This window comes from Ursus americanus, chromosome 8, assembly GCF_024610735.1.
Source record: "Ursus americanus isolate L20-20 chromosome 8, mUrsAme1.1.p, whole genome shotgun sequence".
In the NCBI taxonomy this organism is placed as follows: domain Eukaryota; kingdom Metazoa; phylum Chordata; class Mammalia; order Carnivora; family Ursidae; genus Ursus; species Ursus americanus.
Window position 1 is genome coordinate 31,135,372 of NC_142134.1, and position 24,056 is coordinate 31,159,427.

Genomic DNA, 24,056 nt, shown 5'->3' on the forward strand with positions numbered 1-24,056 from the left:
GATGTCTTAAGATGAAAAAAATTATTTTAAAGACAAAGAAAATGTGTTAAATTTGATTTCATTAAATTAAGAACATTTTGTTACTCAAAAGACACTATTAAAGGGTAAAAAGGGAAAATGACAGAGGGAAGATATTTGCAATACATGCAACTAAAAAATGGCTCATATCTAAAATGTATAAGGAATGACTACAAATCATTAAGTAAAACAACTCGATAAAAGAAAATGGACAAAAGATTGGAATTAGTTACACCAGAAAAAAACTGAATGGCCAATAAATGCAATAAAAGGGGCTCAATCTTACCAGAAATAAGGAAAATAAAAAATGAAGCCATTATAATATACCACAATAAGACACCAATGGATAAAAATTGAAAGTCTAACAAATTCAAAAACTGGCAAGGATGGCATAATATAAACTGCTTTAAATAACGGGGGAAATTGGCATTATCCGATAAAGTATATCAATGCATATTTTATGATCTAGCAATTCTACTCCAACGTGAATATGTTAGAAATGGGCACACATAAGCAGGAATATTCAAAGCAGCGTTATTCATAATAGCTAAAATAGTGGCAACAACAAATGGCCATCAGCAGAATGAATAAGTAAATTCTGTTATATTCATACGATGGACTATCCTATAGCCATAAAAATGAATAAACTAGAGCCACATTTAACAAGGATGAGCCTTAAAAACACAAAGTTAAACAAAAGAAGACGGTCATTAAAAAAATACATACTATTCCATTTACAAATGCATTGTTTAAGAATTCGTTTTTACCAAACTGAGGGCCTCAGAGGGGAGGGGGGTGGGGAAATGGGATACGCCGGTGATGGGTAGTAAGGAGGGCACGTATTGCATGGTGCACCGGGTGTTATACACAACTAATGAATCATCGAGCCTTACATCGGAAACCGGGGATGTACTGTATGGTGACTAACATAATATAATAAAAAATCATTATAAAAATAAAAAAAAAGACATCAAAAAAAAAAGAATTCGTTTTTACTCATGAAAAACTATTTCCAAAAAAAGCAAGGAATCTATTACCAAAAAATAAAAAACAATGTTCACCTTTAGGGAAGCACGGTAGAACTGTACCTAAGAAGGGAAAGGCAGAGAGCTACCGGTTTGTTAGCAAACTTCTATGGATATTTGCTTTATAGTAAGTCATTAAGTTGTACATTTATGTTTTATGTACTTGCCTGTATGTGTATTTTTCACATCTCTGATACAGAACAATTAGTATCCTCAGGCATGGTGAGGGAAAGCAATCAATAATTCTCGGGTCATTCAGAAAAGAGCCCTTGTAGGAAATATATGAAACTTTTTAAAAAGTATGTATCATTGAAGATAGCAGAAAAAGCAATTTTTTTCCTGTTCATGATCCACATTAATATTTGCACTTTTTATATATTTAGCAGGATTGCCTGTCAATGTTAACAGTGTTAAGAAACATTCCTAGTGTGCATGGTACTATTAAATTATCTAGTACTATTTCTTCTGCAATTAGTTATTTTCCGAAATATAAGTTTGAGGGTAAAAAAGATGTATATAATCCCATGTTGTAGCAAGAGACAAGCTCAAATGATTCAGAGATTGTAAAATAATTATACTTGCAATAATAAAAAAGTAAACACATTTTAAGTAGAAAAGACTGAGTTTGTGTGTGTGTGTGTGTGTGTGTGTGTGTGTGTGTGTGTGTGTGTGTGTGTTTGTAAATAGAATACTTGTGACAGTCTTTGGAAAAGTACTTACAGATTCAGTGACCCTAAGTTTTCTTTGCTGGTAATTTTCTGCCTTCCCATTTTCAGTCCCTCTCTAAAAGGGTTACAAAATCAGGACTAGCATTTTATAGCCTTTATCATTTGCAGTGATCTGATACAAAAAGTCTTGAAATAAGCATCCTTTAATATTCTAAACATTTCCATTTTTATGACTATAGTAATTTATTTTCCTGTTTTGGTTTTACTAGTCAAAAAAAAAACAGGGTTTCCTAGTAGCTGTTTCTTTACTTGATTCATAACAGAGGAAGAAAACTATCAAATCTATTGGCCAACTCTATGACTTTAAGACACTAACATATGCTCAGAAGAGATAAATTCAGTAAAGTCCTTGGATATTACTAGATGTTTGGACTCATAGCAGGGAAAATGTCAGAATTTTGCCTAAACCTATTTAATGTAGCTTTCTAAACTATCATAGACTTATAATTCTTAAAAGTAGGTTTTACTGCAGGCATCCACACTGAAGAGAAGCTTTAACATGATGTCAGAGCCTTATAGATACATTTTAGATGACAACGATATAAAGGAAAATTTGGTAAACAACAATGATACTATTAGTCTAACTACTATGGTCTAGCATCGGATAGGAGTTTCACATTATCAGACATTTTTTTTTAAAGATTTTATTTATTTATTTATTCGACAGAGATAGAGACAGCCAGCGAGAGGGGGAACACAAGCAGGGGGAGTGGGAGAGGAAGAAGCAGGCTCATAGCGGAGGAGCCTGATGTGGGGCTCGATCCCATAACGCCGGGATCACGCCCTGAGCTGAAGGCAGATGCTCAACCGCTGTGCCACCCAGGCGCCCCGATCAGACATTTTTATATATTGTTATTTTTAGAAAAGGAAAGGATGAGGAAATAAGCTTGACTCATAATATGATCTAATAGTCACATTTAGTTGAAGAAGCAAGCATGTTCCTTTAAAAAGTTGTTTGAACTCCAGGTGAAATGTCAGACGTTAATTGAAGTGACCAAGCCCACACAGTAGGAAATGACAGCAGACAGCTCAGTTGCTGGTTCTCTGACTCAGACCAAAGCTCTCCGTCCTCGTCCGCCACCTCTCAGCAGTCATTTATACTATTCCTCCACTCACAATGGTCTATTGAAGGACCATGGTGGAACATAGGCACTGTTTCCATTTCCTTATCTGCGAGGCTTCAAAAATGATTTTCCCTACTTTACAGGGTTTTACTTCGAGTAAACTGAACATGATAATAAATCACATGAAATAGACCATATAAAACTTACTAAGAAAAAAGATTTAAAAATAAACTGAGCCAAAAAGAAATTTTTAAGTGGGAATTTTTGCTCCGAAGTCATACAACCAAGTAATTTATTTCACAACCAGCTATACATTTTAAAAACCTATTTTATATTAATCCTTATTTTAAGCAAGATGTCTTTTTCTAAAGATCTAATCACACTCAAAAAGGTTGTGCCCCTCTTTAGCAGAAAGTGCAAAATCCTCTTACATTTGCAATTTTCAATCCTATTAGGTGAAAGACTTCAGTTCCTCCCGTCTGGCCGGGTAATTAAATAAAGGCCATCTCTTTTTAAAACAGATTGTATTGAACTCCTTTTCAGAATGCCAGACAAAACCTGATCAGGAAAAATTAAAGTGCAAAAGCTTCAAAGTTCACACGCTCTTGTTACCAATCATCTACATGTCCTCATTAAGTGCAATGAACATTAAACCTCTCTTTCTACACACACAGATCAGGCAAAGTGCTTTCCTTAAGTTAGTAGGGAAAAAACTAAGTTCTCATAAAAATACCTTCAGGATCACTTTCTTTTATGAAAATAAAGCATACCTTCAATATTATGAAGTGAGCTTTAGTTATATGATTATAAAACTCATTTGGGTAGAACCTATGAAGTGGAGACAATTTCTCCGAATTCTAATATAAATGCATTTAAACTGTGGTCATAACATTTTAGGCCTACCCTGCTACTAAAGTCTATGGATTATCCAAAAAGTCCTGTATTCTGTTAAAACTTGCTCCAGATAACAGTTTCATAAGGATATCTATTTTTACCGACAGTTTTGTTAGGATACTCCCACATCTGCAGATTTGTTGAGTTACCCCAGTTAAACAAATGTATTCACAGTCTCTTTACTTGACCAATTTTGAAGTTATGCTTTACTTAAGAAAATTTATTTTAATCTAGAATTTACAAATATTTCCTAACTATTCTACTTCATTGGGGGTATTTGCATGTGATAAATGGAAACCATAGAAGCAAAAATTCATTTTTTCCCAGGAATTTTTTGGAAAATAATGTGTGACAGTGGCCCAAGCAAATACTGATACTCCACTGATACTGATACTCCACTCCCTGAAAGTATGAAATGAAATAATAAGAGTAACAGTAACGATGATAGTTATAATAGTTAATATCTATGAAGCATTTGCTTATCACCAGATCTTCCATGTAATAAACCCAGGAGAGGTATTATTACTACGGCTATGTTTAAGAGGAAGAACCTAAGGTTCAGAAACATTTAGTAAAATGTCTGAGATCACAGAGCTGGTAAATTTCAGAGTTAGGATCTCAAGGCAGTTTTTTCAGATTCTAAAGCCTGTATATTTATCCTTTAGAAACTAATCTTTAGCACAATTTGAATTTGGCATGTTATTTTTATTTTCCAAACACTGAGTTTTCAAGCTAAGAAGCAGACTATCTAAACACGATTTCCTCTACATTATAATGATAGTCATGCTTTCACTCGTGCCCTCTGCATTACGAGAGCCACCATGTTTGATAATCTAGATTTTCAAAAGTTATTATGTATTCACATCTCTTATTATCAACAAATACACACTGGCTCTAATTCAAGTCATGACACTCAGATGGTTTGGCAAATTTCTTTATGTTCTTCCTCACGTCTGTCTAGACACAGTCACACTCTCAGTGTGATGGTACAACACATATGCCTCCTTTTAGAACCATGCTGCTTCCATCTGTAAGCACTGCATAAGAGCTGGTCTGCTTTCCTTTCTTTCCCAGGCTCAAGTATGCCCACAGTGCCCACGAAGCCACTCATAAGCCTCACCACGATGACACCTATCTTCACATCCAAGCCACAAATGCTACCATCTCTGGAGATTTCCTAAGCTTCTCCTCGGGAATGATGGAGATGTCTGTGCGGGGGCAGAAAAAGTGGCTTCTCAGTCTTCCCCAAAACCTGTGTCACACGTTTTCCTAACAGACGATTCTGATGGGGTTGTCCAAAGTCTCAAGAAATGGCTCTTGAACATTTTATTCAGTTTTTATTAATCATCTCTTCCTTAACATTTCACCAAACTCCTCATTATAATAAGATGTTCTGTTTTGGGCTTTGTCTCCTCTAACTCTGAGAGATGACAGTCCCAGGGACCTGATGCTTCCCTTGAACTTCCTCTGGGCACTGCCTCCAATAAACTCCCCCGTCTAAGAGAAAGAAAACTAAAGCTTGCACACATATCAGTGTGATGAAAAGCGATGCTGAGAGGGAACATAGGATGAAGGTATGAGGGGTATTGGTAAAAGCTTCTGGGCTTCAGGTAAGTCAGCTATAAATAGTGTTCTACTAAAGTTTCAAATGACTGTATCTTTCTCTGCACATGTGGTTGACTGAATCACATACTATCTACAATTCCTAAACTTCTTTTCTAGTTTTAATGCTGTCCTGACTTAATACCACTCATACTCGTATTTACCTTAGGCCACCTGAAAAATCCTGCTGTTGCTCCTATTCTTATGATTTATGCCCTTTTCATGGGGTGAATTCACTGACATTTTGTTTGTACTGAACAGGCTTAGGATGCAACCCTATTTCTTTTCAACCTTAAGTATATCACTTTCTCTCTACTTTTGAGAGTCAGAGCAATATAATAAGACATAAATTTTAGAGAACTATTAAAATCATAAGCAATAAAGATTTTTTTAAAAATCAACACTTGTTCCAAAAATATGTTTATACCACCTACTTAAACTAATTGCAAAAAAAAAAGCTTTAACATTATTATCCAGATGTTAAAGTCTATCTAATTTTATTATTCTGATAAAAAAAAAAAAGAAATCCTATTTGGTTTGTAGCACTTATCAGAACAAGAAAACTTTTCTAAAACTCTGAAGATTTCACAATCCCTTCTCTAGAACTTTTTTATATAGACTTGTCAAACTTGTTTTATATAAATTCCCTGTAACTTCATTTCTTCCCCCCAAACCTTGCTTAGGAAACATGGGTCACAGCATGAAATGTCCTTAATTTTACGGTAATTCTTACCCGTGGCGGAGATTGAAGTGAAGACTTCCTTTCTTCTCCTCTAATTCTAGAGAACCGGAGATAAGTGTGACTTTTCATTTCTTCAGAGTTTCATATAATCTGGGGGATAAATGCAAGCATAGAGACATATAGTTGTAGGACCCTCCTCAGTGGCAACATTAAGAAAATAAGAATAACGCTCTCATGAAAAAGAGCTAATTAGAGGGATTCTTTTACCCTGCCTCCAAAAAAAGAGATTTTTATTACGTTGCTCTAAAATATGTTCTTAAATTTTAAGCATAAAATTGAAAATTTCTAAATAATTTAAAAGTGGACCAAATAAAAAGATTCAGTAAATGAGGCAAAGAAATGGAAGGAATAAGAACTAGAGGGCCTACAATCTATGAGAATATTCTTCAGGATAATGTTTGTGTGAAGCGAACTAGAAATTATACATCAACTAAAAGAAAATATTTACCAATATGTGAGTATATATTTTCAATTATGTATGCACATATGGAAAAGTTCAATAGGATCCTACATTTTGACGTACTGGATTTTAATTGCTCAGGTAAGTTTTAAACATTTAAAAAAGCAAGCTTTGTGTATGTGCATTTACACATTAGGTTTCTTATGGAATTCAATAATATTGAATGGTATAATCATTGGGACTGAGAAGACAAAAATATACAGCAATTGACCTCGTTACCAGCTTAGGTCATAGCTTTCTCATGAAATTTACACAATCATGCAACACACATACACAAACTTTCCACAAAGTCCTCGTGGGATTTAAATTTTCAATAAATTAAAATGCAGTTGACTTTTATCTCAGAATTCCCAGCATGATGCACAACAGATAACAGACCTTCAATGAATGCTGCCAAAGGATTGAACGGAATGAAAGTTAAAATTCAATTACAGTTAAAGAGAAAATTGCATTTCTTCTCATAGTAGATGGACTGCACGCATGCCTGTGCTCTCTCTCTCTAAAATAAATAAATCTTAAAAAAAATAATGGGAAGGAATTAAATTCTTAAGAAAAGTGACACTGACAATTATATCAATTTTCACTATTCTCTTCTAGTTTTCTTCTAAACATAAAAATAATTTTACTTGGTTTGTTGATTCGCAAACTGGACCCTATACACAGAGGGCACAAAATGACAGAAGGAAGAGGCAAACCACTCTAGAACAGTGGATGGCAGTACTCCAGACTGGTGGATGCCAGTTTTAAGAAGCAAGGGAACTTACATATGAGGTTTGTCTTAGGCACCTGGTCCAGAGTAGATCTCTACACCACAGGCCAGAATCTTAGCAGTTTACATAGAGGCATTAACTGGGTTCAGCCACATATTCTGTCCAGAAAGTTTCAACACATTGTTCTCTCAGGGCTGCAACCTTGAATATGGCTCCCACTGTGGGAACCGTGGACAGAAGTTATGGTGCAAGGATGTGGGAGGGGTAAGGAGCCTCTGATTGCTGACTCTGCGCCAGGCTCAACTCAGTCTCACTCTCTCCGTGATCTCCTCTAACATTAATACAAAACTACTTTGTATTCTGCCTTATTCACTTTATATGTTATCTTTAACATCATTTTATGTTGCTTCATGGTAATTACCAAAAGATTTTGAGTTTTCACTTAGTTTATATGTCATTGTATCAGTTAATACTGTTTTAAAATTAGTTTTTAAACCTTTCTCATTTCAATCCTATGGTTGGTTATTTTTAACAATAGCTTTTAAAGTGGACACTTAGAGTTATAACATGAAAAAAAAAACTTTGTTTTTTAAAGTGCTCTAGTACACATTATCATGAATGTTAGATATAGAGGGAAGACAATTTCAGACATATAAAATTATGGAATTTAAAAGGAAACTTAAAGCTGTAACTTCCTTATAACCTCTTTCTATGGCATCTTTGTTCTATATAATTTCTTAGAGCTACTATCCTATGTCTTTCCTTAATACTTCTAAATATCTCACTCTTTAAAAACAAAAACTTTTCTGAAAACCTCTTTTCTGTATAACTTAAAAGCTGCCTCAATTTTAAAGTTTACACCCAAACTTGCTACTCTAGCTGATATATTTCTTTGCGATAAACTGACATATGCCCCCCACCAAAAGTAGTTTTCTTAATTATGTCTCTTTCAAGCCCCCATTCTGCCTAATGTGGTAACTATTTACTCTATTCTTGGTAGATTTGGTCAGTCCAGGGTTTTTCCAGATAGTCTGGGGTTTTCTCAGGCAAGTTACCATATTCTTTCCCATTATCTAAGTTCCAGGCATTATAGCTTACATAGTGTCAAAGCATTCAGGCTAGGGGGCTGACCTACAGTCATCATTGTCCAGACTATCCTCTCCAGACAGGCACATTGCCCCATCAGATCTGCAGGCATTATTAGCCCTCCTCACCTGTCCTCTCAGAGGTTTGGGTTCCCATTTTTATCTCTGATTCAGACTTAACAAATCATTCTACTAACTACTGTCACAGTTTCCAACAGGTCAACCAGCTTTCTCACATTTTCTGCACACTTCTTAGAGGCATTGAATAAATGGTCCACTGTCCCCACTACTCTCAGTCACCACCAAACTAAGCAAAATTACTTCAGGTTCTCTCTGCCTCAAAACATTGTGAAGTCTCTCTATTTAAGGGCTTAACTACCATGATGGCACAAGTAACTCAGCAAGGTGCAAGATCCCAGGAGTTTGTGAGCTTCAGATGACAAAGCAGTTTATTTTGAGATGTCCACATGGAAAAAGTAAGGATTGAGCTAACTGTAAAAAATGATTAAGATTGGGGCACCTGAGTGGCTTAGTTGGTTAAGTGTCCAACTCTTGGTTTCATCAGATCATGATCTCAGGGTCATAAGATAGAGCCTCATGTTGGGCTCTGCACTCAGTGGAGACTCTGCTGGAGATTCTTTCCCTCTGTCCCTCCTCCCCACTCTCTCTCTCAAATAATAAATAAATCTTAAAAAAAAAAAAAAAGAATGAGTAGGATTTACAAAGACAAATGAGAGTGAGAACATACTGGATATTTTGAAGACATGGGCAAAAGCATAGAGTCTGGAATGCTCAAATACAATCAAGATGGAAATTTTTAAAGAATGCAAATATATCTTTCTGATCAACGTCCTATTAATAACTGATAGAAGAACTACCATTATGGTTCTTTTTCATTCTAATGCAAATATAATTTCTCTGATTATCTTTCCCTTTACATATTTGGGAAGAAAGGGGGTAGCATAGGTAGAATAATGATTCTACTTGATCATCTAATAAGGTTAACCAAGGAAGACTTCTCTCCCAAAATAACTAGATTCTTCCTTACTGCTGGTCCCTGGCCTCTGGCAAGTTCTTTCTCTTCCAGATGGCTAAACATTAGGATGTGTCCTATCTAACCTCCACACCAATATCTAAATTGGCTGCTAAGAACAAGAATGCTATCCAAAACTTGAAAGATTACTGGTTAAACCCATATATATATTTAATAAAAAGCAACACCCTTTGAATTTCAGGGCACATACAAAAAAAATTTTAATGGGTGCCAGTATTAGGACAGCAGTAAAAATTTCATGGAGAAATTCATGAGAGGATGATATATGGGTTGAAGGAAGCTGAAGACAATTATAAATTGGAGAGCATTCAGACCCTAATGGAGGGTTAGAACTTGGAGAGCCATTGGCCTTCCACCAAAAAACAATAAAGAAATTGCCACAATCTTTGGAAGTGGTTTCTAGAAAGTGAGAAGAGCAGCCACTTGTCTCCAAATTCATGAAATGCGAAACTGAGAAAAGACTCACTATCCTTTTCAAGCCAGGTGACCCAATTGCTTCCTCAGTCACAACAAATGAGAGTTTTAAATTTTGCCTCCACTTGGTTCATAGGATTATTTTTTATTTATGGAGCACATGTCTTACTAATATAAAATTAATTAGTAAGTGTTCAGAAAGCGCTTTGAAGAGGAGGAGTTATATGAGTGCTAAGTATTATCATTATCATAAAACACATAAAAGTCACAGAATTTCATAAGCTAAATAGGTGGCAAGTGACGGTGTCACACAGCACTCGAGGAGAAGATGGCAAAGGGACAGTCTCCTCAGAGACAGCACGCATGGTCACCACTGCAGAACAGGTAGGCTGAAGGCAGCTGGGCGGCAGGAGGGCTTCCCATTGCTCCTCAGGGAAAGTCTCTGAAGGGATCAAATTAGTTAATTTCATTTGTATTTTAAAATTCTTAAAAATAACAATTTTCATAAAAATAGGAGCAATATATATCTCAAATAAAAGAAAAACAAGAATGATTAACATTGATAAATGTTAATCATTAGAATCTGGTTTGTTAATTTTTGTGAGAAATCTTTCCAGCAAAATTAAAGCATTCATGAAAAGTATGCTGAAACTGCTGAAGTAATATTGGGGCATTTTACTCTTAAAAAGAATTTCATTTTGAAAATCGAAAGCATACAAGATAGTTTTTTGTGTCTATTTCTAATGATGTATGCTGACAATAGAGACATTAATATTTATGTTCACAATATGTTCTTTACCTTTAGGATGTGGTAGACAAAAGTTTACGTCTTGATTTTTAATTTTTGAAACACCACAATGCTTCACTGCTAGACATTTTTAGTGGTGTGATTTAAAATTTTAGTTGGAAAAAAATATTTGTGAAAAGGAAAAAAATTTAAAAAAAAATAAAATTTCAGTTGGAAACAAGAATAGGGGATTTCATTTCTTCCCATTAGCTGTGCCCTATGCTCAGATAGCAGTTGGCCTGAAAGTCAAACAAACGTGCTGAGTTGTTCCATGGTACACAGATGAACAAATAATTTTTATGTTTTGATTCTTAAGCTAATCAAAATAAGACAAAGATGAAATGCTCACATACACATGACGGTGTTTCCGAGCACTCCAACAAAATGAATGCCTTGATAAACCCACTGAGCCTGGCCCATATTTTTAATAAAATCTTCAGACAAATTTTCTGGTTGCTGTATCTTGTCAACATCTAGATTCTAGCTGAACAGTTTAATATATTGTGCCGAATAACTTCACAATAAACAGCTTTAATAATCAGTCACTTTACATATTCACGTTAATATTTAGCTTAATTAGCTATAAGAGAATCCCAGAAATATTTTCCAAATTGTTACTGTTAATCCTTATGAATTAACAAAAAGTCTAGTAAAAATGTTTTATCTTGGCTCTAACATGTTTTTATGTTCATGTTAAGTCACTCGACTCCTTGTGCTCCATAAACAGTATGTGAGAAATAATATGTGGACAGACTCTGGTTTCATCCATTCAAAGAATTAATAAAATGTACAACTCACCAGAAAGCCACTTTTTTCTAAAGTCGCTAAATAATCCTCAATATCATTACCATTTTATTGTTGCACCTGAACGGCTTCAGGATATACTTGGTGAATAAATAAAACAATTTGAAAAAATTAAGGCATGTTGCTGAACGCAAAACAAGTTTTTCTATTGTTCATGTTAACTACACCCACCACCCAGTTTCCATCAAATAAGTAGTCTATTTTCAACCAACATTCCACATAATAATACTTTGGGAAAATGGAATTTAGATGTCTGGCATTGTTTTTAGAGGAATTTTTAAAAGAACTGAATATTGACAAAGTTTAATTTTCCTTTTGAAATCAGGAATACATACACATGCACATGCACGTGCACACATGTGTGCACACATGTATACACACACACACACACACACACACACACACACACAGGGGAAACTACCTTCCAAATTAATAAAACACTTTGCAAGTAGGAAGGACTTCTGCATCTTGGAAAACTCAGGTAAGAATGACAGAAAGACTTAGTTCATTTGCCTTTAAAATTAATTTTTATGCATTAACCAAAATTTTACATTTGCAAATCAAGAGTTTGGCTGTAAGATAAGTAAGAGTTACACGTTAGAGTGGCCTACTCAATTTAATTTTCCTTCTAGAGATCAGATAAGAATCCTAATCTTATCTCAAACCCTAAATATGCTGATAATAACCAAAGAACAAATCTCTGCCTAGAATGCTTATCTTTCCTAGGTTTGAAAGGTCCTGAAGAGAAAATATTGTCCTTCATGTCCTCTTAAAATTAGGAAAACAGAATGGGTGAGTTGCAAAGTTCCTTCCAGTTCCAAGGGGCTATATGTCTCTCATTTTAGGAACTTTATGCTAGAGGGAAGATTGAAGTTAATCTTCCTATTAAGCAAATTCTTGTTCACAAGAATCACTTTTATATCCACTTATGACAAGAGGAAACAATAAAGTATATCTGTGTTCCTAAAGGGTGGATTATTGTAGAATCACCAATATTCAAGTTTTTTAACCTACAAAAGCAGCATTTTTTTTTAGATAGTTCAATCTATTAGAAGGACACAGTTGAGATGAATAAAAAATATACTCCAAGATTTTGCCACCAATTTCATACTACAATCATCACGTTTTCATTGAGGCTTATTCCATGGCAAGCTGTACTGAGTAAAATATACAGGCATATATATTAGGGTGTGGAAGAGGCTGCTTTAGGATAACAGAAATTTAAGTTACCAGGGTTTTACCATATAATTTAGTCATTTATTTTTCCCCCAAATTTTAAACACTCTTCTAGACTCAGTGAGTTGGTCAGATTGTAAATATTTAGAGGAAAACACTTTTCATAGTGAAGTGTCTTTGGGCGATTTTTATTTTATTATGAACAAAAAATGTTCATGGGCATCATACTTTCATAGAAATATTAAGATATTAATTTTTATGTGCAAGATGAAAACATAATTTGGAATATATTTAAATGGTCAAAGTGGTTTTTAAGTAAAATAAAATTTCTAAAAACATAAGGCTTGAAAATTTCACCTGCATTGGATATCCAGTTAATATTAGCTCTTTAGGGAGTATCATTTATTCAGGGAATGACTATTAAGTAACAAAAAATAAATTTTTAATAGGTATTTGATTCCATTTTCAAACAAAAATCAAACAAATGTAGGTATTTCAAACTAATCAATATTTAGTATGGTCATTTCAATGTATATTGATATGGATATATGAAACATACGTATATACAAACATACAAGCATACATGGAATGTTGTACATATGGGTATATTGTATATAAAATGTAAAATATATAATATCAAGTATATAATATAATCTAAAAAAATGTTACTGACTGAATTGTGTCCCCTCAAAATTCATATGTCAAAATCCTAACCCCTGGTAACCTCAGAATCTGACTGTATTTGGAGATCGGGTCTCTAGAGAGATAATCAAATGATAAGGAAGTCATTAAAGTAGGCCCAATCCAGTATGGCTGGTGTCCTTATAAGAAGAGGAAATTTGGACATAGACATAGACAGAGGGAAGACCATGTGAAAACTGTGGCCATCTACAAATGAAGGAGGGAAAGTTCAGGAGCAACCAACCTTGCCAACACTGATCTCAGCCTTCTGACCTCTAGAACTGTGAGAAAATAAATTGTGTTGTTTAAGCCAGAAAAAAAAAAGAGAGAGAAAGAAAATAAGGACACAGATATGTACAGAGGGAAGACTATGTGAAGACTTAAGGAGAAAAACAGTCATCTATAAGCCAAGGAGAGAGGCCTCAGAAGAAACCAAACCTGCCAACACCTTTATCTCAGACTTCTAGAATCCAGAACTGTGAGAAAATAAATTTCTGTTGTTGAAGCCACCCAGTCTGTGGTACTTCGTTATGGTAGCCCAAACTGTACTACCAGTATACTTGCAAACAAGTATAATAATATAGTATACAAATATATAAAGCAAAACTAATATTTTACAGTTCTTGCAGTCTACATTTATTAGTGATCTTGTCCATCATTGTATACCCCTTGCCTAGCACAATGTCTTGCACATAGAAAATGCTTAATAAACATGAATACAATAAATTACTTAAACTTGTAAAGAGGCATTTCTTCCACCCACATTTTGTGTGCTCCAAAGAAAAACATTTAACAATATTGAAACATAGATATGTTGGAATAAAGTAGACTCCAAACTCATAAGTAATATGATAGTTTATTCTAAACGCTTTTATTGTTATTCTCTTACTCTATCTTTTTTTCCAAACTGTGTATGTCATCGCATGCCTCTAACAATCCCATGAGTCTATGAATAATGATGAATAATCTCCCAGAGCTTCTTAAAGATGTTTTGGTTAAGGTATTTGAAAGGCAGACTTGAGCCCTAAAATACTCATAATTACACTAAATGTAAATTGTCTAGACACACCTGTAAAAGACAGATATTAACAAAATGGATTTAAAAATATAACCCAACCATATGTTGTCTACAAGAAACTCACTTCAAAATAACAATATAGGCCATTTATAACTGCACCAAAAATAATAAGATACCTAGGAATAAACTTAACCAAGGAGGTGAAAGACCTGTACTCCGAAAACTATAAAACATCAATCGATGAAAGAAATTGAAGATGACACAAAGAAATGGAAAGATAGTAAGTGTTCACAGATTTGGAGAACAAATATTGTTAAAATGTCCATACTACCCAAAGCAATCTACAAATTTAATGCAATCTCTATCAAAATATTAACAGCATTTTTCACAAACTAGAACAAATAATCCTAAAATTTGTGTGGAAACAAAAAGACCCTGAATAGCCAAAGCAATCTTGAGAAAGAACAAAACTGGAAGTATCATAATCCCAGATTTCAAATGTACTATAAAGCTGTAGTAATCAAAATATTATGGTACTGGTACAAAAATAGACACATAGATCAATAGAACAGAATAGAAAGCCCAGAAATAAAGCTATAATTATATTGTCATTTAATCATTGATAAAGGAAGCAAGAATATCCAATGGGAAAAAAGACAGTCTGTTCCACAAATAGTATTGGGAAAACTGGACAGCTATATCCAAGAGAATGAAACTGGACCACTTTCTTACCCCATACACAAAATAAACTCAAAATGGATTAAGGACCTAAATGTGAGACCTAAAACCATAAAAATCCTAGAAGAGAGAACAAGCAGTAGTGTCTCTGACATTGGCCATAGCAATGTTTTTCTATATAAGTCCCCTGAGGCAAGGGAAACAAAAGCAAAAATAAACTATTGGGACTACATTGAAATAAAAAGCTTCTGTACAGCAAAGGAAACAAACAACAAAACTAAAAGACAGCCTATGGAATGAGAGAAAATATTTGCAAGTGACATGTCTAAGAAAGGGTTAGTACATCTATCAGCAATTTTTGGAAAAAACTTAAAATAATTATGGATATATGCAACAATCTGAATGAATCACCAGAGAATTTTGCCAAGCAAAAAAAAAAAAAAAAAAAAAAACCCAAAATCTAAAAAGTTGCATATTGTAGGATTCCAATTATATAACCTTCTTGAAATGACAAAATTATAGAAAAGAAGAGACTAGTGGTGCCAGGGGGTTAAGGAGGGTAAGGGGACTGAAGGCAAGTAGATGGGGCTATAAACAAACAAACAAACAAACAAACAAAAATAAAACCATGAGGGACTCTTGTGATGTACATGTTAGATGTCTTGGCCATATCACTATAAATATCCCAATTATGATACTGTACTATAGTTTTGCAATTTGTTACCATTGGGGAAAACTGGGTAAAATATACCAGAGATCCCTCTGTATTATTTCTTGCAATATGTGAGTCTAATTGTCACAAAATAAAGCATTTCATTAAAAAATTTTGAAACACAGATACACAAACTTCACCTCTTCCTCTGTCTCCTGTAAGACAACTGACCCAGTGCCTTTAATAAATCAATGTCATGAAAAATTTTTAAACGAGGGCAGAGTATTGAAACTGTTCTAGATTTTATTTTTTTTAAGATTTTATTTTATTTATTTGACAGAGAGAGAGACAGCCAGTGAGAGAGGGAACACAAGCAGGGGGAGTGGGAGAGGAAGAAGCAGGCTCCCAGCGGAGGAGCCTGATGTGGGGCTTGATCCCAGAACACTGGGATCAGGCCCTGTGCCGAAGGCAGCCACTTAACGACTGAGCCACCCAGGTGCCCCTGTTCTAGATTTTAAAAGATAAGAAGTATAACAACCAAATGCAATGTGAAGATTTTTATTTGACTTCTGCTCAACCAGAACAACAAAAAAATGTAGAAGACAATTGAGGACAACTAGAGATATTTGAATATGAACTTGGTAATAGAGGCTGTTTAGGAATTATCAGTAATTTCATTAGGTATTACAATGCTCATATTTTTTAATATCCTTATTTTTAGAGGGAAAATAAAATATTTAGGGGTGAATTTCATGACCCAATTATTTTTCTGCAACTACTTTAAAATGTTTCAAAAAAATAGATGAAATATTATAAGGTGTTGACTGTTCTTAAATCTGTGTGATGGATATATGGAGGTTTATTAAACTATTCTATTATAAAATTTCTCTTGATCCCATTCCTTCACCATGTATAGTCTCATTTCTTTATTACTTTTGTTCAGCAAAATCTTTGAAACAATGGTCAGTGGTCACTGTTTCCGGTCCCTCTCCTTCCATTCTCTTTGAAACCATCTCTAAACATTCTCTTCCCCTGCCACTAAAACTTCTTGCATCAAGGTCATCAATTACTTCTATAATGCTAATCCAATGGTCAATTTTCAATGCTCATTTGCTTATCTTGAGCTATCAGCAACATTTGACACAGTTGTTTCCCTTTCTTATCCCTGATACACTTCTATTGGTTTCCAGGACACCACTTTCTCTTGCTTTTCCTCCTACCTTTACTAGATGCTCCTTCTCACTCTCCTTTGCTTGGTCTTCCTCTTCTTCCTAATCTCTTAATATGGGAGTGCTCCAGCAACCATATCCTGGTCTTCTCTATCTATACTTACTCCCCTGATAATCTATTCTAGTCTCAGATCCTAATCTATACATTGAAGAATGCCAAATTTATATTACTATCTCAGACTCTACCCTACCAACTCTATAGTTAAAACGTATCCAAATTCAAACCCATTTCATTTCCTCTACCTCTGCCACTCTGGTCTAAATCAACATCATCTTGTGCTTGAATTATTATAATCATTTCCTATCGTGTGGTTCTGCTTCTGCCTTTGCCCTCTATTAATTTTCTTTCCACAAAGCAGTCAGGGAGATCCCATTAAAAAATTAGATCAGGTCATCATAGTGTTCTGCCCAAAGCCCCCTAAAACTCACATTTCACTCAGAGAAAAAGCCAAAATTATTACAATGACCCACAGAGCCCTGTATGACCAAGGCCTTGGTACCTTTCATAATTACTGCCTTATTACTGTTCTCCTCATTCACTGCTTCAGTACGCTGCCTTCCTAACATGCCCTCCTAGGCATACCTCTCCCTCATGGCCTTTGTGGAGTTGTTCCATCTGCCTGGGACATTCCTGATACCTGTATGGCCAACAACATCACCTGTTTCAAGTCTCTCAGATTTTACCTTCTCAGTAGGTCTAACCTAACCACTCTATTTAACATCATATCCTGCTACCATCATCTCACACACACTCCCACATTTCTGATCTTTACCTAGCTCTACTTTTCCTATGCACTTAAGATCTTTTTACCAGATCTTTTTACCAGATCTTTATCTTATTTATTAATTATATACATCAATATATATATTATTTATTAATTATACTTTGCTATCTCCCTTCAGTAAAATGTAATCTCCATAAGGAAAGAGATCTCTGTTCCTACTACTGTGCCTAGACCATAGTAAAACATCTATAAGTATTTGCTAAATGAATGAATTTTGATTTTAATATTACATTATTCATATGTGCTGAAAAATAAGCAGACCAAATATTACATTTACTAGTTCTACATGTTGTTTTCCAAGCTCATCGGTCCATTGAATCCATAATGTAAAATAATTCATTTTATACTTCACATCATCTATATTTATTTCTGAGAGTGTCCTATATCTTGCTCATATTAACACTTGCTTTCCTGTTCTTTCTGCTCAGAGAGACAGAGTCAAATACAAAAATGAAACTCACAACATGTGGAAAGATTACCCTAGGTATCTTAATGCTGGTTATTGCTGCAGTAGTCATTGGACTCATTGTTTATTTTGTCACTTATGGTAAGTACTCATTGTGTCTGACTTTCTAATCACACAGAATTATTGAGTTTATTATTGGGAAAATGAAGAATTTTGAGAATGGGGAAGGAAAGAAGTCAGACAAGATTATTTAGCAGAGAGAATTTCTTAAGGTTAATAATATTGACTGCAAACTTCTTTAGTGATCTTTGTCTTAGGGCATTCTAAATCCAGTATTTGGTGAACTCTTTTTTCAATTCCTGCTAAAGATTTGGGTTCTGGGAATATGTTGATTAATAAGCCATATTTCCTGCTTTTGCTGAACTTGTAACTTTCTGAAGAGATAATCAATAAGTTAACAAAATAAAAGCCCAGAATATGGGATTCTAAGCTAAGATTTTTTTGTTTCAAAGCCTATAATGTTTTTAATAAATTTTTTTAATAATAAATGTTTTCTTCTCATAAAATTCTTCCTAAAAACTAGAATAGTCCCTACTATTGAGGGATGAAATCTACAAATACAAATTTTTTATATATTTTGCATAAAATACAAAAAAAATATGGGTTCCTCAAGATCAATCTTTCTTAAAAATAGCACTTCGTGCCAAATTTGCCATGTGCTATTCTTGTCACTTTCTTTAACCCACTATTTTCTAACCTTTTCAAGAATGAGCGCCTTTTTATAAGAAAAAATATTTCTACATTCCCACAAGAGAATACTTTGTTGAATAAGAAAATAAAGACAATTATAAATTTAGTAAATCTTTAAATTAACTTGTATTTAATTAACTACATCTACCTATGTTTGAAAATCAGTAATACATATGTGTACAAGAATCATCACTTTTTAAGTCTAGAACAATGCCTAGTGTATATATAAATATTTTTTCCTAGAAGCATCTTCTGCTGTCACCATGCCCCTATTCTATAAAATTCATGGCTCATAAATTGGGAAGCAATGCTTTAGAACATAGTAGTATTTTCTGAAAAAATACATTTAGAAAAAAAGCTGTCTAGCTAAGTTAATGACCATTCCAGTTTATAAGAGGAAAATAATTTCCATAAAGACTGAGTTTTACACAGCGGAGTAAAGAGGGCATCTCCTCAGAAGCTATTTATACTGTTATGCTTCGTCTTCCATGCACACCCTTCCTAGGCACACATTGTGTGGACACGATCATTAGGTAGATTGTAATGCCAGCTGCTACCACTGCCAGACCAAAAGTCATAGTCATGGCTTATGCCCATAAATCTTTGAATAAGAGTGATCACTCAAGATATAGACACAGAACCTGCTGCCTTTCATCAAAAGAATAAAAGTGCCAGACACTGGAAAGAAGAAAAGATATTTTAAGAGGTTATCTTTGGACATAGGCGTACCATAAATTTTTTATACTACTACAACCTCCCCAATATGTGAACAATACATGTTTTCCCCCTCATGTCAAGCTGACTGATGGACTTCGAAAGAGAAACCAGTTTCAGGAAAACCTAGAAGGAAATTGGTTTTTAATATGTACTAAGTTCCTAGAGCACTAAAGCTAGATGCCAAATTCTTAACCATTCAAGTAAGGACCTAGAGGAGTCCAAATGCAGTTAATGAAGTAGAAAAGGAAGAATAGCAGGACTGGGTGAGTAAAGGGCTTGGGAAGAGGGAAGGGAAAAAAATCCTAGCTTTAAATCAAGTTCACATTTTGATTAATAAATAGATCTGGGTTTTTTTAATTTCTGAATTGAGAGCATGTTTTGCAGTTTATAATGACCATAATACTATTTGTTACTAAAGGATTTAAAACCAAAATTTTTTATGGTTACATACTATAAAATGGACTTGTTTGAAATATCAGTTTATATGTGTGTGTTTGTGTGTAATCACCACTTGCAGTTTATTCTAAAGCAATATTTTATACAGATATGTTTAGTGGGCCTAGAAGAAACTACCTATATGGAAATTAATATGAGTTCTAATATATTTAAGAACTCACTCTTAGAATTACTCATAGTAATACCTGTTTCCCAGAAATTATAAACTTTAGCAACTTAAAAACTTCTTAAAAAGAAAAAAATCCCAAATTAAATACTTCTGCATCAGGATAAGTAAGTTTTGTTAAGAATGTCAGTTTTCTCAAGTCACAGTAAACCTGTGGGAACAAGACTGGAGCCTCCTGAGAGTATTTGATAGGGCTCATCTTTATAAAAGTCATTGGTTTTTCACCTTAAGGCTACATACCTGATGCCACAATATCTTGTATGAACTAAAGCATTAAATGAATCAGAAAGATCCTTTTAGTAAATCTACATATTTGCCACTAAATAAACCAAATCTCAATCTATTGAACCAAATATTATGCTTTTTATCCAAATGCTTTGACATCATATAGAGAGGCAGCCTTATGATGCTCCTCCTTTGATGAAGCTTTCAGTACCATTTGAAGATTTCCTAGTTGGCAACACCAGACTCCAAACCTGAGAGCAGCGAGCCATGTCCTCACGATAACCTGTCACGTAAGCCAGTGATTAAGATGGCTAGAAAAACCAAAGCACCGTACAAACATTCACTCCAAGATACCTACATTTTTCTGTTTCACATGACTCTATATGATGATTATGTTGTGTTTTCTATTTGGTTAACTTCTTAACAGACAGATAAATAGGTAGAAAATAGATCGAGGGGGGAAGGGGAGGGGAGGGGTGGGAGATTCAATGCAACAAGCGTTCACTGGGTGACTACTATGTATTCAAAGGCAGGTAGTAGGCCAGGTGCCATAATGGAGGAAGAGCAGTGATGGAGGGGAGTTCCCAGAACATCACACTAGTCTTGTGCTAAAAGTGCTCAGCATCTATAGCACAGTCATCACACTTTTCCTCTAAAGGGCCAAAAAGTAAATATTTTCCTCTTGGTGTGCCATTATAGTCCCTATTACAACTACTCGAGTCTATTGTGGAAAAAAAACTACCAAAAAAAAATCTACAAAAAAAGTATTCGAAACAAATTTGTTAGGCAGGAACACCAGAAGTACAGAAGTAAATGTCTGCTCGTTCTATAACCATGGCTTTGCAGGAAGAAAAATGGACACCCCCTGACCCAGGAAACATTTACCTGAGAACCTTCCATTTCTGCTCCTTCCTGTTCCTTCTCTGGGTTTCTTCCTCAGGTGAGATTATGTAGAGAAATCACATCCGCATCTTGAGAATATTCCTTTAAAGGCTTCGGCACAGACCCCCAACCAGCTACCACCACAGCCACAGATAGAAGGGCCTTGAAATGCTAGAAAGTCCACCCTCCTGGGTCCTTTGTCTCAGGAGAGATTCAGAAACAATAAGCTCCTACATGGAGGCCAAATTTTGAGTCTCTCTTTCCCTGTCTTCAGGGAACTTCCCTTCCCACAGATGCCCCCAAATTCTGCTACAGCATGGAAAATAAAGGTTGCACTGACCTGCCCCCACCAAATACATGTAAAACAGACGGTTATCTCCCCTTGAACTAAAGGCTGAACTCAACTCTCAGAAATATACTCCTGGCCCTTCATACTTAACCCTGGCCTCACCTTAGGATCACCAGGAGTACTTAATTAAAACATTGATGTTCCCACCCAGAACAGACTCTGTGGGAAAGGGTACACATGATGAGGGGTTTAAAATTCCACATGTGGAAGTAAGTAGGGGCATTCCAAGATGGCGGAGGAGCAGGAGACCTAAAGTTCGTCTGGTCCCAGGAATTCAGCTAGAGAGCTACCAAACCATTCTGAATACCTATGAGCGCAACTGGAGAACCAAGAAAAAAGTAGCAGAAACTCTATAAACAGAAAAGCGACCACTTTCTGCAAGGAGGAGAAAAGATGGCGGAGGAGTAAGAGACCCTTTCTCAGCTGGTCCCGAGTCGAGCTGGATAACTACCAGACCATCCTGAACACCCACAGAATCAGCCTGAGATGCAGGAAGATACATCTGGATCTCTACAAACGAACATCTCCGGCGCTGAGTATTGAGGTACGAAGCGGGGAGCCGTGAAACCAAGCTCAGATATCAGAAGATAAACGGAAGGGGGAGGGAGCCGCCGCATTCGGGCGCCGGGAAGTGGTAGCCCCTTGCACTGGGGAGCCGGCCGGACTCTCGGAATGGCACCCGCGAGAGAGCAGACTCAGACTGTGAGCCCGGGAACGCATGCGTCCAGACTGAAAATCAGAGCTCCAGAGCGCTCACTGGAACCGGACTAAAACCGGGAGCTCGGGAGCGCACGCATCCAAACTGAAAACCAGAGCTCCAGAGCGCACACTCGAACTAGACTGAAACTGAGAACTCGGGAGTGCGCGTGGGAACCAGGGGTGGCTGGCGGTGTTAGAAGCACAAAGGACAGACACCCACCGGCCCTGGAAATGAGGGCTGGGACACAGGCTGTGGGGCGCATATCCCAGGACGCTGCAGGGTTTTTAGCAGCACTGACAGAAGGAGAGTTAAAGTGGCCAAGAGGGCTCAGTGGAGAGCAGATTGCGATCTCTCTGTTCTGAGACAGAGGCTAGGATACAGCCACTGCTGCTCTGACTCTCAGAAGAGGCACAGAAAACCGCCAGGGAAAGCCACCAGAGAACAAAAGCCAGGAAATAACAGCTCACATTGTGCCCATTCCCATCCCCCCTCGCAGGGAATGCGGCAACTTTACCCAAACAGGGTTGCCTGAATATCAGCGTAGCAGGCCCCTCCCCCAGAAGGAAGTCTGAAAAATCAAGAAGCCGACATCCCTAAGGTCCCTATGAAATACGTGCACACTGCCTGTGTCCTGGTCAATAATTTGGGCTCTGGGCATCCCGGCAACCTCTCCTCATCACAATGACAAGGAGGAGAAATCCCTCCCAGCAAAGAAAAGATAATGAGTCTGTGGCCTCTGCCACAGAACTGATGGATATGGATATAACCAAATTTTCAGAAATGGAGTTCAGAGTAACAATGGTCAAGATGATGTGTAGGCTTGAAAAAACTATTAATGAAAATATTAACGAGAATATAGAATCTCTAAGGGCAGAAATGAGAGCGAGTCTGGCAGAAATTAAAAATGCTATGAATCAAATGCAGTCTAAACTAGACGCTCTGACAGCCAGGGTAAATGAGGCAGAAGAAAGAACTAGTTAATTGGAGGATGGGATGGTAGAAGAGAAAGTTAAAACAGAAAGTTGGCTCAAAAAAAAATCCAATCTCAGGAATGTAGATTACGGGAGATTACTGACTTAATGAAACATTCCAATGTCAGAATCATTGGCATCCCCAAGGGGGAAGGGAGAAAGAGAGAGGTCTAGAAGAGATATTTGAACAAATTGTAGCTGAGAACTTCCCTAATCTGGCAAAGGGAACAAGCATTCATGTCCAAGAAGCAGAGAGGACCCCTCCCAAGGTCAATGAGAACAGACCTATACCACGTCAAGTCATAGTGCAATTCGTAAATATTAGATCCAAGGATACAGTTTTGAAAGTGGCCAGGAGGAAGAAAATCCTTACGTACAGAGGGGAAAATATCAGAATAATGTCAGACCTGTCTACAGAGACCTGGCAGGCTAGGAAGGGTTGGCAAGGTATTTTCAAAGCTCTATCTGAGAAGAACATGCAGCCAAGGATCCTTTATCCAGCAAGGCTGTCATTCAGAATTGATGGAGAGATAAGGACCTTCCAGGATCAGCAGAAACTGAAGGAATTAGTAACTACCAAACCAGTCCTACATGAAACATTAAGGGGGGTTCTAGAAAAGTAAAAAGGCCCCAAGAGTGATACAGAACAGAAATTTACAATCTATAGAAACAAAGACTTCACAGGAAACATGACATCATTAAAATCATATCTCTCAATAATCACTCTCAATGTGAATGGCCTAATGCTCCCATAAATGCCACAGGGTTGCAGATTGGATAAAAAGACATGACCTATCCATTTGCTGTCTACAAGAGACTCATCTTGAA

At 36.0% G+C, this 24,056-nt stretch overlaps 1 protein-coding gene and 1 long non-coding RNA gene across 3 annotated transcripts in view; one reads left to right on the top strand and one right to left on the bottom strand.

Annotated features, from left to right (window-relative positions):
* The window catches only part of LOC148109557 (uncharacterized), a 296,308-nt gene that overhangs the window by 189,885 nt on the left and 82,367 nt on the right, over positions 1 to 24,056 (bottom strand). Inside the window, exon 5 of one of the 2 annotated variants that reach the window (XR_015725456.1) lies at positions 6,065 to 6,163. The exons of the other annotated variant lie outside the window; for it this stretch is intronic. This is a non-coding gene — a long non-coding RNA (uncharacterized LOC148109557). The remainder of the gene's footprint in view (positions 1 to 6,064; positions 6,164 to 24,056) is intronic. 2 annotated transcript variants of the gene reach the window in all.
* Positions 10,125 to 24,056, top strand: part of LOC148109559 (transmembrane protease serine 11C-like) — a 56,950-nt gene continuing 43,018 nt past the window's right edge. The window contains exons 1-2 of the mRNA XM_087864109.1: positions 10,125 to 10,180; positions 18,035 to 18,153. Coding sequence (XP_087720235.1) covers positions 10,125 to 10,180; positions 18,035 to 18,153 — 175 coding nt within the window. The remainder of the gene's footprint in view (positions 10,181 to 18,034; positions 18,154 to 24,056) is intronic.